This window comes from Hermetia illucens, chromosome 4, assembly GCF_905115235.1.
Source record: "Hermetia illucens chromosome 4, iHerIll2.2.curated.20191125, whole genome shotgun sequence".
Lineage (NCBI taxonomy): Eukaryota > Metazoa > Arthropoda > Insecta > Diptera > Stratiomyidae > Hermetia > Hermetia illucens.
In genome coordinates this window covers 32,453,132-32,466,672 of record NC_051852.1, presented here as the reverse complement: position 1 = coordinate 32,466,672, position 13,541 = coordinate 32,453,132, and the positions used below count along the sequence as shown (strand labels likewise).

General features: G+C 44.1%; 1 protein-coding gene across 1 annotated transcript; it reads right to left on the bottom strand.

Moving 5' to 3' along the window:
• Window positions 1-1,041: 1,041 nt before the first annotated feature.
• On the bottom strand, window positions 1,042-1,611 carry LOC119653434. The gene has a single exon (XM_038058015.1). The coding sequence runs from the start codon at window positions 1,609-1,611 to the stop codon at window positions 1,042-1,044; it is 570 nt and encodes a 189-aa protein (XP_037913943.1).
• Window positions 1,612-13,541: the final 11,930 nt, after the last annotated feature.

The following is a 13,541-nucleotide window of genomic DNA, read 5'->3' as shown; positions in this document are numbered from 1 at the left end:
GCCCCTATTCTGGTATATTTCGTGTCCACTTCGTCGTAGTAGTCGATGGCTGTGAGATATGTGGATACGATTTGTACACTCAGGCTTCCGACATCCACTTTGGCGAACTACCTGCTCATGCTGTTTGCTGACTTGATCACCTCGTCTAGTTTTTCGTAGAATTCCGCGATTTTGTTGGATTCAGCCGAATTATACGCCTCTATTCGAGCATTAAGTAGGACGTTTTGTTGAGTCATTGTCTGTAGAGTAGTAAGCTGATCGTGTTTTAGAGAGTCGATGTCCTCGTAGACCTCATCATTGACTCCAAAAACTGCCGATAACATCTTCCCGGGTAGTCCTCTTTTAATTCTCTTCCTTGCCGGAACGTCGAGGACTTCGTCAATTTTCCGAATAATGTCCCTACATTTGAATAGGAGGTGCCTCAACAGTGTATTGCAATGCGTCGTTGGTGCCAATTTTCCTACATGCTCCCACATTTTTTGCGTCTGGTTCAATACTCCTTGCACATCCTGTCGCTCCTTTAATGTTCGGTTGATAGAAAAGTCGACTTCTATTTTCAAGCTTCCCCGAACTATTCTGGACTGACCTAGTTTCTCTATGTGGTACCCAGAGTGCAGCCTCCAAATTTCGTAGTCCTTGATGGAAAAACTCTGAGAGAGTATTTTTCCAAACATGAGGAACAGAATCATTGTATTCAAGATCGTGCGTGCCCATGTCCATGGCGTGATTCGTGACTTTTTCGGTCATTTTACCCCTACTGTGGATACCGCCAAATTCACACTGTGCCTTGCAGTCGTCAACCTTGTCAGTGCCTGCTTTCGCTCTGCCTGTTTTCGTTTTCTCGATGGAAGGAGTTTTCCCGGAGGTTTTTCTGTTTCTTCTGGATCCTGTGGTTTGGTGCTTGTTGATCTCGATCGGCTCGATTCAGGTTCAGGTTCTTCTGGCGCCTCTATTGGTAAAAGGCATAAATTCACTATTCCAACTTGCTTCTTTTGCGCGCCGTGATACTGCACTGTAACTGTACGAACTTTTCCAGCTTAGCTACAGGATGATGCGGAAGGTAGTACACGTCTCTGCCTTCTCCAGCAAGTGACCACGGTCAATGTACTCTTGCATCGCCCGGTAATAATCTTCCTTTAATTCAACATCCTTCTCGAGTCGTTTTTCCAGTTGTTTTAGACGCATTAATGCCCTGTTCCTTGAATTCCCTCGTGGCACTACCTTAGGGTCGTTCTTGAATGGTAACGTGTCCACGTATCTTCCATTTGCCTCGCGCTGGACCGTGCTTTCGTAAATCATCTCGCAATCGTTCCCAACCGCTACATCATCCTGATCTGCCTCTGTTTCGAAGAATCGTTGGAATACCGTATGGAACTCCGTTGTTGATATATTAGATATCAGTGTCGTGACTTCAGGTGACTCGATGGGGACTTTGCCCGAGAGAACCCAGCCTAATTTCGCCTTTTGGGCCATCAATGGATCTCGTTTCTTTATTTTTGGCTCCACTATCTCTTCAAACACTTCAGATCCCAGTACCAGATCAATGCCTGCCTTAACGTTATATTTCGGGTCTGCAAGTTGTAGCTCCCTCATCCATCCGTTTTCGATCATATCTTCATTCGGCAGGACATAAGCCTCAATCGCCAGCTCAAAGTTGGACACAACATTTGGCTGTGTCTTGAGCTCCACGGTTTTCTGGACAGTCACCGCATGAACACCACGATGCCCGATACAGACGTCAATACATTTCTCTTCTTATCAGCGACAGTGATCTGCCCAGAACTGAACGATTTAAATACCTCAGGTCAACGCTATCAGCCAATGGAGAACTGCATTATGAAATTGCTTCACGCATTAACGCAACCTAGATGAAGTGGCGTTCCACAACTGGTGCTCTTTGTGATCGACGTATCAACGAACGTCTCAAATCGAAAATTTACCGCAATGTCGTCCGTCCAGTCACTCTTTATGGTTCTGAGTGTTGGCCGACTATAAAAGGCAATGAACGGCGTCTTGCGGTAATGGATACGAAGATGCAACGTTGGACTAATGGCATGACACGTTTTGATAACATCCGAAATGAGGATATCCGCGATCGTTATGGGGTTGCAGCAATCGAGGAAAAGTTGCGAGAGAGGCGTCTTCGATGGTATGGTCACGCAATTCGTGCCAACGAGAATTCACTTGCCAAGATTGGTCTGAACATCGAAGTCGATGGTAAACGACCAAAAGGCAGACCTAAACAACGGTGGCTTAATACCCTAGATGGGGATTTAAAAGCCTCGAGATTGCACCCAGATCAGGCATTCGATAAAGCCAAATGGCGAAACCGATCACGACGAGCCGACCCCGCTTGTGAACGGGACAAAAGCTAAAGAAAAAGAAAAAAAAAAGAAGAGTCGCGATAACAAACCCCGGTGCTACCGGTGGCATGTGAGCCGCGATCTTCCACTACGACAGCCTAGTGCTCTAACTACTTAAGCCATCCGGCGGTATAAAAGTGAATCGACTTTTACAGGACTGATAACCTTGGTTTCGTTGATGTCTATCTTCATTTCAACTTTACTTGCCTCTCTAGAGCCATTTGGCCAAGGCCCATGACCCGGTGAGAGAGCAAACAGATGTAATCACTGTAACCAAGGTATTTGAGGAAAGGTATCATCGCCCATTGAATTCCTCTACGTTCTCCGGACAGGGCAAAATGGAAAACGTCACCAATACAAGAAGAAATAATTTCGGTGCCAGGATGTAACCCTAAGATTTTACCTCTTCCATTTTGCATCATTGTATTTCACTCTGATAATATTTATTTGCTTCTCCGGAATGCCCCTCCTGCGTAGAGCACTTCAGATACACTCTTTGTTCACGCTATCGAAAGCTTTCTCGAAATCCATAAAGAGCAGGCGCAGCGAAGATCTAAACGCTGCGCATTATTTCAGAATGATCCGTAAGGTGTTGATCTGGTCACTGTAGGAGGATCCGGAGCGGAAACGAGTCTGCTCTCTATCGATCAAGCCTTTGAGATGTTCTTTGATGCATTCCAGGATTATTTTAGCGAATATCTTTGCGGAGGCAAATAGTAAGCAGATACCCCTCCAATTATCACACTCAAAATGGGTCGTATTTTTTGGGACCTTGATGATCATCCCCTTCTTCCACTCACTAGGAAAATTATCCAATTGTCAAGATTTTCGTACTAGTGGAAGCAGCAGATCTGTAGTAACTGCAGGTGCAGTGATAAATAATTCCACGAGGAGAACGTCAAGCCCAGTAGCTTTACTCCATTTCACTGCATTGATGGCCGAAATTATTTCTCCTCTGCTTGGAGTCATTTAATCCACAATAGGAGGAATGTCATCGGATGTGATATGGTTAAGAATCATGGTGAAATGTTTTTCCACATTTTCACTTCTCCATCATCGTGGATGGGAAGTAGATAGCTGCCGTCCTTCAGAGCATCGAAAAATTTGCGACCACATGGAAGTTTTTTCGTGATGCGGTATACATTTCTGAAATTAGCGCGACCTGCGGCATCTTCCGCTTCCCCGACCGGCGCAATAGCAAATTCTCGCTTGTCACGCGTACACTATGCTGAACTTCTCGGGATTTCGCTCGGTATAGGAGTTCCAGCGTGTCACGCCCGCCATCACTCGCACCGGCCAGTAGAGTCTTCCACACCTTCGGTTCATTGATTATGACTCAGTGAGTCAGACCTTGTGAAGCCCCGTCGAGACGTGGCGAGAACCTGTGTAGCAACCGAAAAAAGAGTAGATTTCATGGTGGCTCAATTTTCTCATGCAAGTTACTCAGTATATCTGCCGTCCGTTCAGCAAGATTGCTTTCGAACTGTCCGAGGAAAACTGGGTTATACAAGCGGCCGTTTTTTAAATTGGGGGGTCCAAATAAAAGTGGCTCCCAGGCCAAGAAAGTGCGCCTGACGATAGCCATCAGAAGCAATCCGACACCGGATTCGCGTTTGCTACCACTCGGCTTCGCAGAGTAGGAAAAACACTTTGCCGGGAGATGAGTACTCTCCAGAGTCCCGCCATCTTAAACCGCTTAGGCCCAGAATGTCCAGCTTAAATCTTTGAAATTCTCGCTCATGCTGCAGAAAGCGAGCATTCTGGGGATCATCGCTACCGTTGCCGAGGAGCACGCAGTCATTCCAGAAACCAATCATAGTCTGTTTAGATGGTCAAGGCCGAGGCGTTGTTGACGTTTTGATAGCAATAAAGTTTCAAAATTTGCAAGTTGCTAGCCCACAATGTTCATCCTTTTTGTCGCTTTTTACGACAAGAAAGGAAAAATTTGAGTATATTTTTAAGCCACAATTGCTAGAGCCGAAGAGATGCCGGTGGTTAAAGTCTTTGGAAAGATTCTCCTTCACAACGTTCGCTTTATTTTGAAGGACACATGCTCATCTGGAACTAGTAGAAATTTCGCTCCTTTTCACTAAATACTCAATATCAGGGGATATATCATCATCATCAATGGGGTAACAACCAGTATCCGGTCTAGCCCTACCTTAGTGGGTAACTCCACACATCCCGGTTTTGGGCCAAGGTTCCCCAATTCCGAAGCCTATTTAGCGGGACTTAATCTACAATCGGTCGGTCTTCAATTTCGTCATTATGTAGGCTACAAAATCGTTCAATCCTTCAAAGGATTCTCCGATCAAACGCGGCCAAGAGTTAGTAATGTGGATGAACGTAGACTGTGCACTGCTAATTATTCCTTCTATATTGTCAATATCGTCATAGGACAGTAGTCAGGTGCATTTGAACAGGATGGTGCCTCTCGCTTAACATCAGTGTCGCTAATCACTATTTCCAGGATCAGGTTACAGAGGATTATATAATAGGGCATCCCCTTGCCTTTGACCGTTGTTGATTTTGAGTGATCATCGTGCTTTTATTTGGGTTACCATAGGCGACCTTGAAGTCTATGGAAAGATGGTGCTCCTGGTAGCCATATTTCAGTAGTTTTTCCAACACTTACGGCAGAGAGTTGCTAGTTTGGAATAGTGTCAGGCCAACACACTCTAATGACATACAGTGCCCAGATTTTGACGAAAGCTTGGAGCTTTTGGGTAACAGTGGAATTCACTTTCCATGTGCTCCTCTCATATAGTAACATAGAAAGAATTCTAGAACGAAACATTCTCGACCTGATTTTGGTGTTGAGATAACTACATTTCCGGATATTAGGCAAGGCAGCGAGATCCGATCTAGTAGTGCTAATGCTTAGGGTAATAGCCGATTCGGTGCCACTGTCGGCAGAAACTACGCTTCCTAGATGTACAAATTGATCGACATATTCGATGCCTACTAATGCAGATAGGGAGCCTCCAATGACCCATCAAACTGAGAATCTTGTTGGACTGGAACTGGAATTGCTCTTCCATAGCAATTCAAATCATTAATATACATGACGTGCATAAGAATGTAAACATAAAAAGCAGCGATTACTCGAAGCACGTGGTGAGAACTCCTGGGTGTGGTTTAGGTGGACATGTTAGTACTCGGAGCGAAGCAGCATGGGAGATCCATTCGCTCTCTAACCTGTCTCGCTTCAGGATAGTACTACTGCCACGTATCGACTACGACTTTTTATATCATAACACCCTCCTTTTTGTTGCGGCCCACATAACGTTGAACTTCCTGGAATTTCCCCCGGTATCGGATTGAGAGCGCGTCATATCCACCATCACTTGCAGGATTCAATAGAGTCCTTAATCCCTTCCGATTATCGATCCACTTCCACCATTTCGCGGACAACTAGTTCTTATGCTACCCGAAAAGAGCAGTTTTGAGGGTTGCCAAGTGGTCATCGATATTGTCATGCAGGTTACTCGATGTATCTGGATCGTGCCAGCGGTCAATGTTGAACCCGAAGGGTCTCAGCTCTCTCCTCTCTCAGCTCTTTGCGAGAAGTGGCGGACCCAATAAGCAAGTGAACGTAAACGATTATGAGATGGTGATCCCTTCCGAGGCCGATATCAGCGGTTCTCAGTTTTCAGGTGGAAGGATTTGAGCTATCGTGGAGATCGTGCTTGAGATGGACTCGCTCCTGATGGGCCATGACAGGTCAGATGGGGGGAGAGTTGAGCTTACATTATTTTTTCTTGGTAGAAAACCTCAAAAGGCTTTTAAGGACTGTTTCCAGTTTTTGATGTGTTACTATGATTTGCAAATAATACCGTTTTTTTGAAACGTACTTCTACGATCCAGATACTTACGCTATCCACATGGTTGCTCCCATCCTGATGTGGATCGTTACTTTCTGGGATTTCAAATATAATTCTTCTGCAGCAAATGGGTGTTGGTTGAACTTTCTGTCTGATATAAAGCGAATAATATACCAAGTCTGCTTTGCGCCTGTTTGCCAGTACGTCCAGCAACAACCCCCTTACATCATCTGCTTCACCGACCAGGGGAGACTCTTCCGAAGTGTCGAGTCTAAGCAGACTATCATAGAAAACGTTCCAGAGGTTCGATGCTAGAATGAATCTCTGTGCTACTCCCAACGTGATCTACATCCTCCTTCTAGCATCTCATAGGGCAGAAAACCGTCTTTCAAATAATGCCTCAATATCTACAGGAGGTAACTTGATAGTGTGCCTAAAATGTTTTTCCATCTAATGGAATTAAAGGCGGTCCGACGTCAAGCGTCGAAATCGGCGACTGCGTGCCTTCGCTTGATGAACGGCATCTATGACTTGCATGACAGCATCATCTGTGGATTTCCCTACTCAAAAGCCGAACTGCCGTGGGGGATAAGTCTCCAACAGCACGTATCGCGTCAGCAAGTCTATTTCAAATTAGCTTTTCGAGCATGTTCCCGGCAGTGTCAAACATACATACGCTGATCAGCGCAAGCCTCGCCTCCTTCCAACGAGAAGGAAAGATGCCCTTTTTCAGGCAAGCATTGAATACGCCGAACAGTAGGTCTGGCCGATATTGGAGCACTAGTTTTTATACATCATACAGAAGACTGCTTCTTCCAACTGTTTTCTAGAGAAAAGTAGACAGTCCTCGGCGCCCTCCGCGCTGCTGTTACCATCTCCTACGGTATGCGCAGGATACATATTAGTACATATGGATACAGTTTTTCAGGCAAGCATTGAATACGCCGAACAGTAGGTCTGGCCGATATTGGAGCACTAGTTTTTATACATCATACAGAAGACTGCTTCTTCCAACTGTTTTCTAGAGAAAAGTAGACAGTCCTCGGCGCCCTCCGCGCTGCTGTTACCATCTCCTACGGTATGCGCAGGATACATATTAGTACATATGGATACATGGGTCGACTATCTCAAACAACCTCTACGCTCTGTGAACGTAATTTCGGGGTTAAAACAAGTTCCACGAAGATCAAAGGAGGAAGGGCAGCAATGAGAAAGATACATTTCTAAAAACTTGGATTAACCAATGGCTGCCAACCACAAAAAACACAAAGGCCATAAATCTATTATAAATTTGGAGGCACAACCCTGGATAGTTTTCTCTCTTTTCATCCCATTCTCTCCCGTTTCAACTTAACAGAAACATTGGATAAATTCTTTAAAATACGCCTTCCGTAAAAATGGCGATCTGAAGACGTTTTCTCAAATTTCTACCTCAGTTTGGGAAATAAAATCATTACTAACCCCTCTCCAGGAAATAAACGATTGCCATGAAGATTGGAAGAGAACGCCATCCTTTTTTGCTCTTTCTGACTTGATATTGAGAGGCTACCATCTCTACATTTCCAAAATCCCCCGACAAAATGGCGATTGGTTTCTGAGAAATCTCTTCTTGAGCTTTAAATCTAGTGTGCATAGGAGGAAAACCTTTAAGCTAAATGATAAAACATATTTAATTCCAGAAAATTTCAGAAAGGAGAGCAAGGAAGAGGAAACCTAGATTAGGAAGGAATTCAGAAAAAATAATGGCGACCGACCATGAAAGAGATCCATCTTAAAATTTTCTGACAAAATTGGAAATGTACTCCAAGCCCTTTCCTCTTTTTGTGGTTTCTTTCTGTTCTTGAAGGGATCATAGATAAAGATCCATGTAGGGGAGCTACGGGGAACTACGTCCATATTTAGCCAAAAACATGTATCAAGGATTCGCTATAGTTTTAAAGTATAGAAGTTGCAAGATTGGAAGAGGAGTAAAAATCCTAAAGGACAAAAAATGATAATAGCATACTCACCAATAAATGGTGACCTCAACTAAGCAAGGAATTGATGTCGAAGAGGGGCCGGTTTACGCTATTTCACTGGAGTTCTGGATAAATTTCCCAGAAAGAAAAAGAAAAAAAAACAGACAGGGAGAGGAAAAAAAGTGGTAGAAGAAATTGGGCTGCATTGGCTTTGAATGAGTGAACTATGAAGTTCAGTGGCAAACCTTTGGAATAGCAGCCATCCTTGATTTTGGGAGCCATAATTAAATGGGATCTACTACTCTCTGTTCCCTCTCCTTCCCTCCGTCCTAACAGTCATTGGGTGATCGAAGTTCGGCTTCCATTTTACAAATGTTTTGTTTGTTGTTTATGATGTTTATGTTCAGTGTCAAATAATTTAAAATGCATCACAGGGACTGTCTGACAACGTTTGACTGGAGAGCGTTTTACAATACGCGAATTAACAACACAAAATCTGGCCACCAAACAAGGGAGGGATAATATTTAAAATAAAAATGTAGGTAATGAAAATCCTAGGGGCAGAACATAAGTACCTGCCACGTAGGCGTAATCCCACGGTCCAATTTTGGCACGGATTGATTTGAAGAACACTATCAGAATTTCGCTATGACTGGTACAGCGGTACTGGTTTATATTGAGTGCAGACTCAGCATTCATACCAGTGGATGTGAGGCCTGTCTAACACCTCTACCGCAAGTAAGGGGTAGGACGCCCAAATTGTTCAGCGCAACTCCACACTTGAGCTCACGAGGAGCTCTGTCCGCGATATGGGGGCCATGGAACCCCCGGAAGAGGATCAACCGCAAATCACCGACCTGCCAGGATATCCACGAGGAATTCTTCTCGAACATATGCCCTCATCAGACCATCCCGGTTCCCATGATACCAGATAATTTCGGATGAAGCTCAGTGGTAAGAGCCACTTTAGATGAGTGCCTCGCACACTTGGGTCTGGTCGTCCTCCACGAGTACAGGGGGACGACAACACACCAATGCGCTAATTGGAATTAGCACGATACGCAAAACCGCAACGAAATCCTTCTACCAGCCAACAACCCTTCTCCGTACAACATAACAAATTGGACATCACTAAATAACACTAATACAAAAGACACAAGTGGCTGTCCACCACGGCCACTATGGCAATCACTGCTAGCAAGGCACTGGTTAAAATAAAAACTACCGTTCACTATGTGAACTCCCGTGTTGTCTAGATTTCGGATGTCACAGTACGCTGGGCAGACAAAGAGGATATGAAACCAGTCCTCTGAGTGAGCTCCACACAGAATACAACTCTGGCTGGACGCAAGGTTCCGCGAGAAGAGAAAGCCACTCAGCCGTGCTCCGTCAAGAGGAAGCCCAAAGCCCACGATGGAGCTCTATCTGGCAGATACATATTTCGCGTGCTGATGTGTGATCCGACCCTTCCCACTTCTGCTTAGATATTACACTTCTGAGTAACAACCTTTGCACTGCAAGTTATCTAACCGCTGTATCCGGTCCAGTTTGCAACAAAGGTGCGCACCTCCTGATCCTGTCGATCGTGGCACGCCGGACTACCTATAGATCAAGAGGAGGAACACCTAATAAAGCCTACATTGCGTCGGTCGAAACCATGCGATACACAGGGAGACACGTTAACAATGCTACCCGCTGATAAGCGCAAAGCAGTGTCCTGCCCTATAGCGTCATCGCAAACTCATATCGCAGAGGAAACCCGTACGTAGAACATGCAAGGAAGAGTCTAACAGCTCTGCTGGTAAGATCTCGATAAAGAGTAATTGATACGCAGACATCCCAGGAGATTCGACTTGATCAAGCGCCTAGAGACAAGCATGAAAAGTTGGCTGAGGTTTGATAATGCTTCGCAAGGTTCATTGTCTCTAAGAAATTAGTGACAGCCGAAGTTCTCCGTTGAAACTCATATTTCTCCTCCCCAGTGTGGTGCCGGTAGCTATAATATATGAAAGGATCTTTTACTTACTAACGAAAATTTTAAAGATAGAGAAAAAGAGTCAAATTGTGCAACCACAGAAACCTAGCATGTATGGTACACATTATATCGATATCGATTTTAACCTTGGCTGGCCTGATCCTAAACAACAACTTTTTTGTTAGAGCATAGAGTGGACCTAAGTCCTCCATATAGTTGATGCTACACTATACTAATTTCCAATCGTCAGAAAAGGAGCCCCCTAGAGGATGTTACAGTCATAGGTAACGGTTGGAGTCCAAAGTGAAAAAAGACAACGTTCTATTCATTAGAGAAGAAGATGATTTTTTGTATGATTGATACGTGAGCCTCTGGGGTTGATTTTAGCTGATGTTCTTGAAACCTTGCCAGGTTGCTTTCAAAAATCTACACCACTCACCAAATGCTTTTCATCACTTGGAGTTTTCTAGTCTGTAGCAATCGAATAACCAGTTCCTCTCTCAACATGCTTTTCAATATGCATCCTGCCTCTGATCGGATTTTCTTAGATAATTCCTTCGTTTGCCAGGGAGTTGGAGTTGGCGCATTACATATCAGATGAGAGAATACAGCAATATACTTGCAGCTGACGCAAGGTGAAGCATAGACAAATGTGATAAAGTCTAGTAAAGGACGTTAACTAGGATATTTGATGTGGTCTCTACTCGCGACAAATGAAAGTATTTTCGAGATCAGTCAAACCATAGAAGAAAATGGCGCAACCGATCACTACGAGCTGTCCCCGCTTGTGAACGGGACAGCGACCAAGGAAAAAGAAGAAGTAATCAGTGAAGTAATAGCAAGCACTATCTCAGTTTTTACTCATCCTCAAAGACCTTCAGGCTTTGAATTTGCAATTTGCAACTTCACGGGTTTTTCTAAAGCTGACAGCATATTTAATGCTGGCCCAGTGCTAGTCAGTATTAAGGTGTCTTGCTTTCCATTAAACTAACTAAGATGTACACTGGTGAGCGACAATCTGATCACCTTTACGTCCAACATGAAGTTAGAGCCCTCAATTAACGTTAGGAATAAGGGCCTCTAAGGTCCTAAAGTAGCATTTTAGAAATATTTTTAATATTATTGTGTTATTTATTTTGAATGGCTGGACAGATTGATATTGATAAAGACTAGCTTTCTTTCCGTTGCCAGAAATGATGCCACTTATTTGAACGGATTCAGATTGTTACCTTAGTTCCATAAAAACTGTATTCCAGCGGCTCATCCTTCCTAGGTCGGCTAAGCTCCCCCCCCTCCCCCCAACTTTTGTTGAAAGACACATATTCCTGATCGATACCTTTCGAAATGGTGGAGGTAGAATTAGGTAGCAGAATTGTCAAGCAGGAAGCATATATCCACAGCGTGCCATCTCTGTTTCCATGGTATTAGATAACATCCAGTGAGGTTTTATGGCCAGAGCCACTTTAGAGGAGTCCATTGCAAACTCAGGTCAGATCATCCTCCGTGCGGACGACACTCCCCCTCAGCATGGTTCGGAGAATTGCAGCGAAACCTTTCCTCTAGTTGACTGCCGTTCTGCGCACAACAGAATACATAAGATATCACACAAAAGAAAAAAACACGTCCACAAAGCCGACGGAACTGGTGGTTGCCTAGATGGTCCTAATGGCTCCAATTGGTTTCTACTAACTCGATCTGGTTGCAGGAAAGGTACGTTCCTCCTGATTCAGTAGGCAGTCGCAATAATACCAGCATGCATTCGGCCAAAACTATGCAACATATAGGAAGACGTTTCTGCACATGAACCATCATCGCAAAGTTATACACAGGGGGTGTCCATACGTTCATATTTCATTACATGGACCATAATTATCTCCAGGATCTGGCCAAAGATCAGGAGAAGAGAAATGGTCGTGTTCGTAAGACGATTACTTTTACCTGGCCATCCAAGTAAGAAAGGAGGAAGAAATTTTCTTGTAATGGCTTGTGTGAATGTATAAGGTGCGGGAAGAAGCAAAGCCTCTGAACACTCAGATTCTAGTGGTCCACTGTACTCGATTCCTCCGCCTAACCGTTTTTATATGGCAGGATTTCGTTAGTGGATGTGATGCTACCCGCTGCAGTTGAAACACATCAGTACCAAAAATCTGATGTCTGATGCATCCATATGGAAGGTACTCGCATAGAAAATGGTACGGGGATTCCGCTTCCTCATTACAGGATGGGTACGTGTCATCCTGTACTATTCCTATTCTAATCAAATGTTCATCTAGATAATTATCGCCAGTCGGAATGCCTACAATACTCCTGCAAGTTTTCCTGCTTTTCAACAGGATTAACTTTGAAGTATGTTTGTTCGGTCCTGACAGGATATGTTTGGTGTGCTTTATGGCGTTAAGGTTTTGCGACTTTCCATTATGCGAAGCTTGTTTCCAGGTTTTGATAGCAGCATTAGCCATAATACTATTGGCGCAACAGTGCTGACTCCGGTCCAGGCATGGGGGGAATTGAACCTTCTTTTGGTAAAGCATACGAAATTTCATTTTACTCTACACCCCAGTAACCACCCTGGTACCAACCAAGACTAGTTTCATCGTATTGGATCTCGAAATAGGGGTCAAATGGTTTCTACATTCCTGAACGAGTTTTGCATTACTCAAAGGGGTACTCAAAGCCCTCAACGCAGCTTGACTATCGCTGCAGATTGCGATGAGCTTGCCCTTCCACCACTCGTCAACTATCCATAGTGCCACTCATAGAATCGTAAATACTTCAGCCTGAAAGACCATTGCATAGTGTTCAAAAGGCAAACCCATTTCTGGTTTTTGTTCGAGAGGTAGGCTCCTGCTCCAGAACCCTTTTCTGCTGTTGAGCCATCGGTGTAGAAGACGTCAGTATATCTTGAAAGAAATTCTCCTGATTCGTTCCAGTTTTCTGTTAACCCTTAGCCCACACCACCATGGATGCATAAGCGAACATCCACCAAATGATAGCAACATCGACATCACTACTGAGGCCTAATTCACCATGTCTCGGCAAAGATCCGGCTACATAGCCCATAAGCTGCAAGAGCTCGCTCCATCTTGACCTCTACATGTTTGTTCCAAAGAAGCTTTTTGTCTAGAATAACTCTCCCATATTTGCCTTTTTCAGAGAGTTGTTGAAATGTCAATCAAATCAATGGTGCCTTGTGTATTTCTACACATCATTCCGGGATCTCGAGCAACAATTTGGACAACCACATAATCGGCAATGTATATATTGGCTGATTTTGCAGTTCGCGATCAATACCCACAGCAATTTCTTAATTAAAGTATCATTAACACCACGCTCTCTCGCTACATTACAAAGTTTCCGCTTTCCACTTTCCAACTTAAGTGTATTCCCACGAATGTGGTGCTCAACCAGTCTCTCCAAATCT

Excerpts from the sequence above, each read along its gene's own strand:
- LOC119653434 (XM_038058015.1), bottom strand. The coding sequence starts at position 1,611 with ATGATCGAAAACGGATGGATGAGGGAGCTACAACTTGCAGACCCGAAA.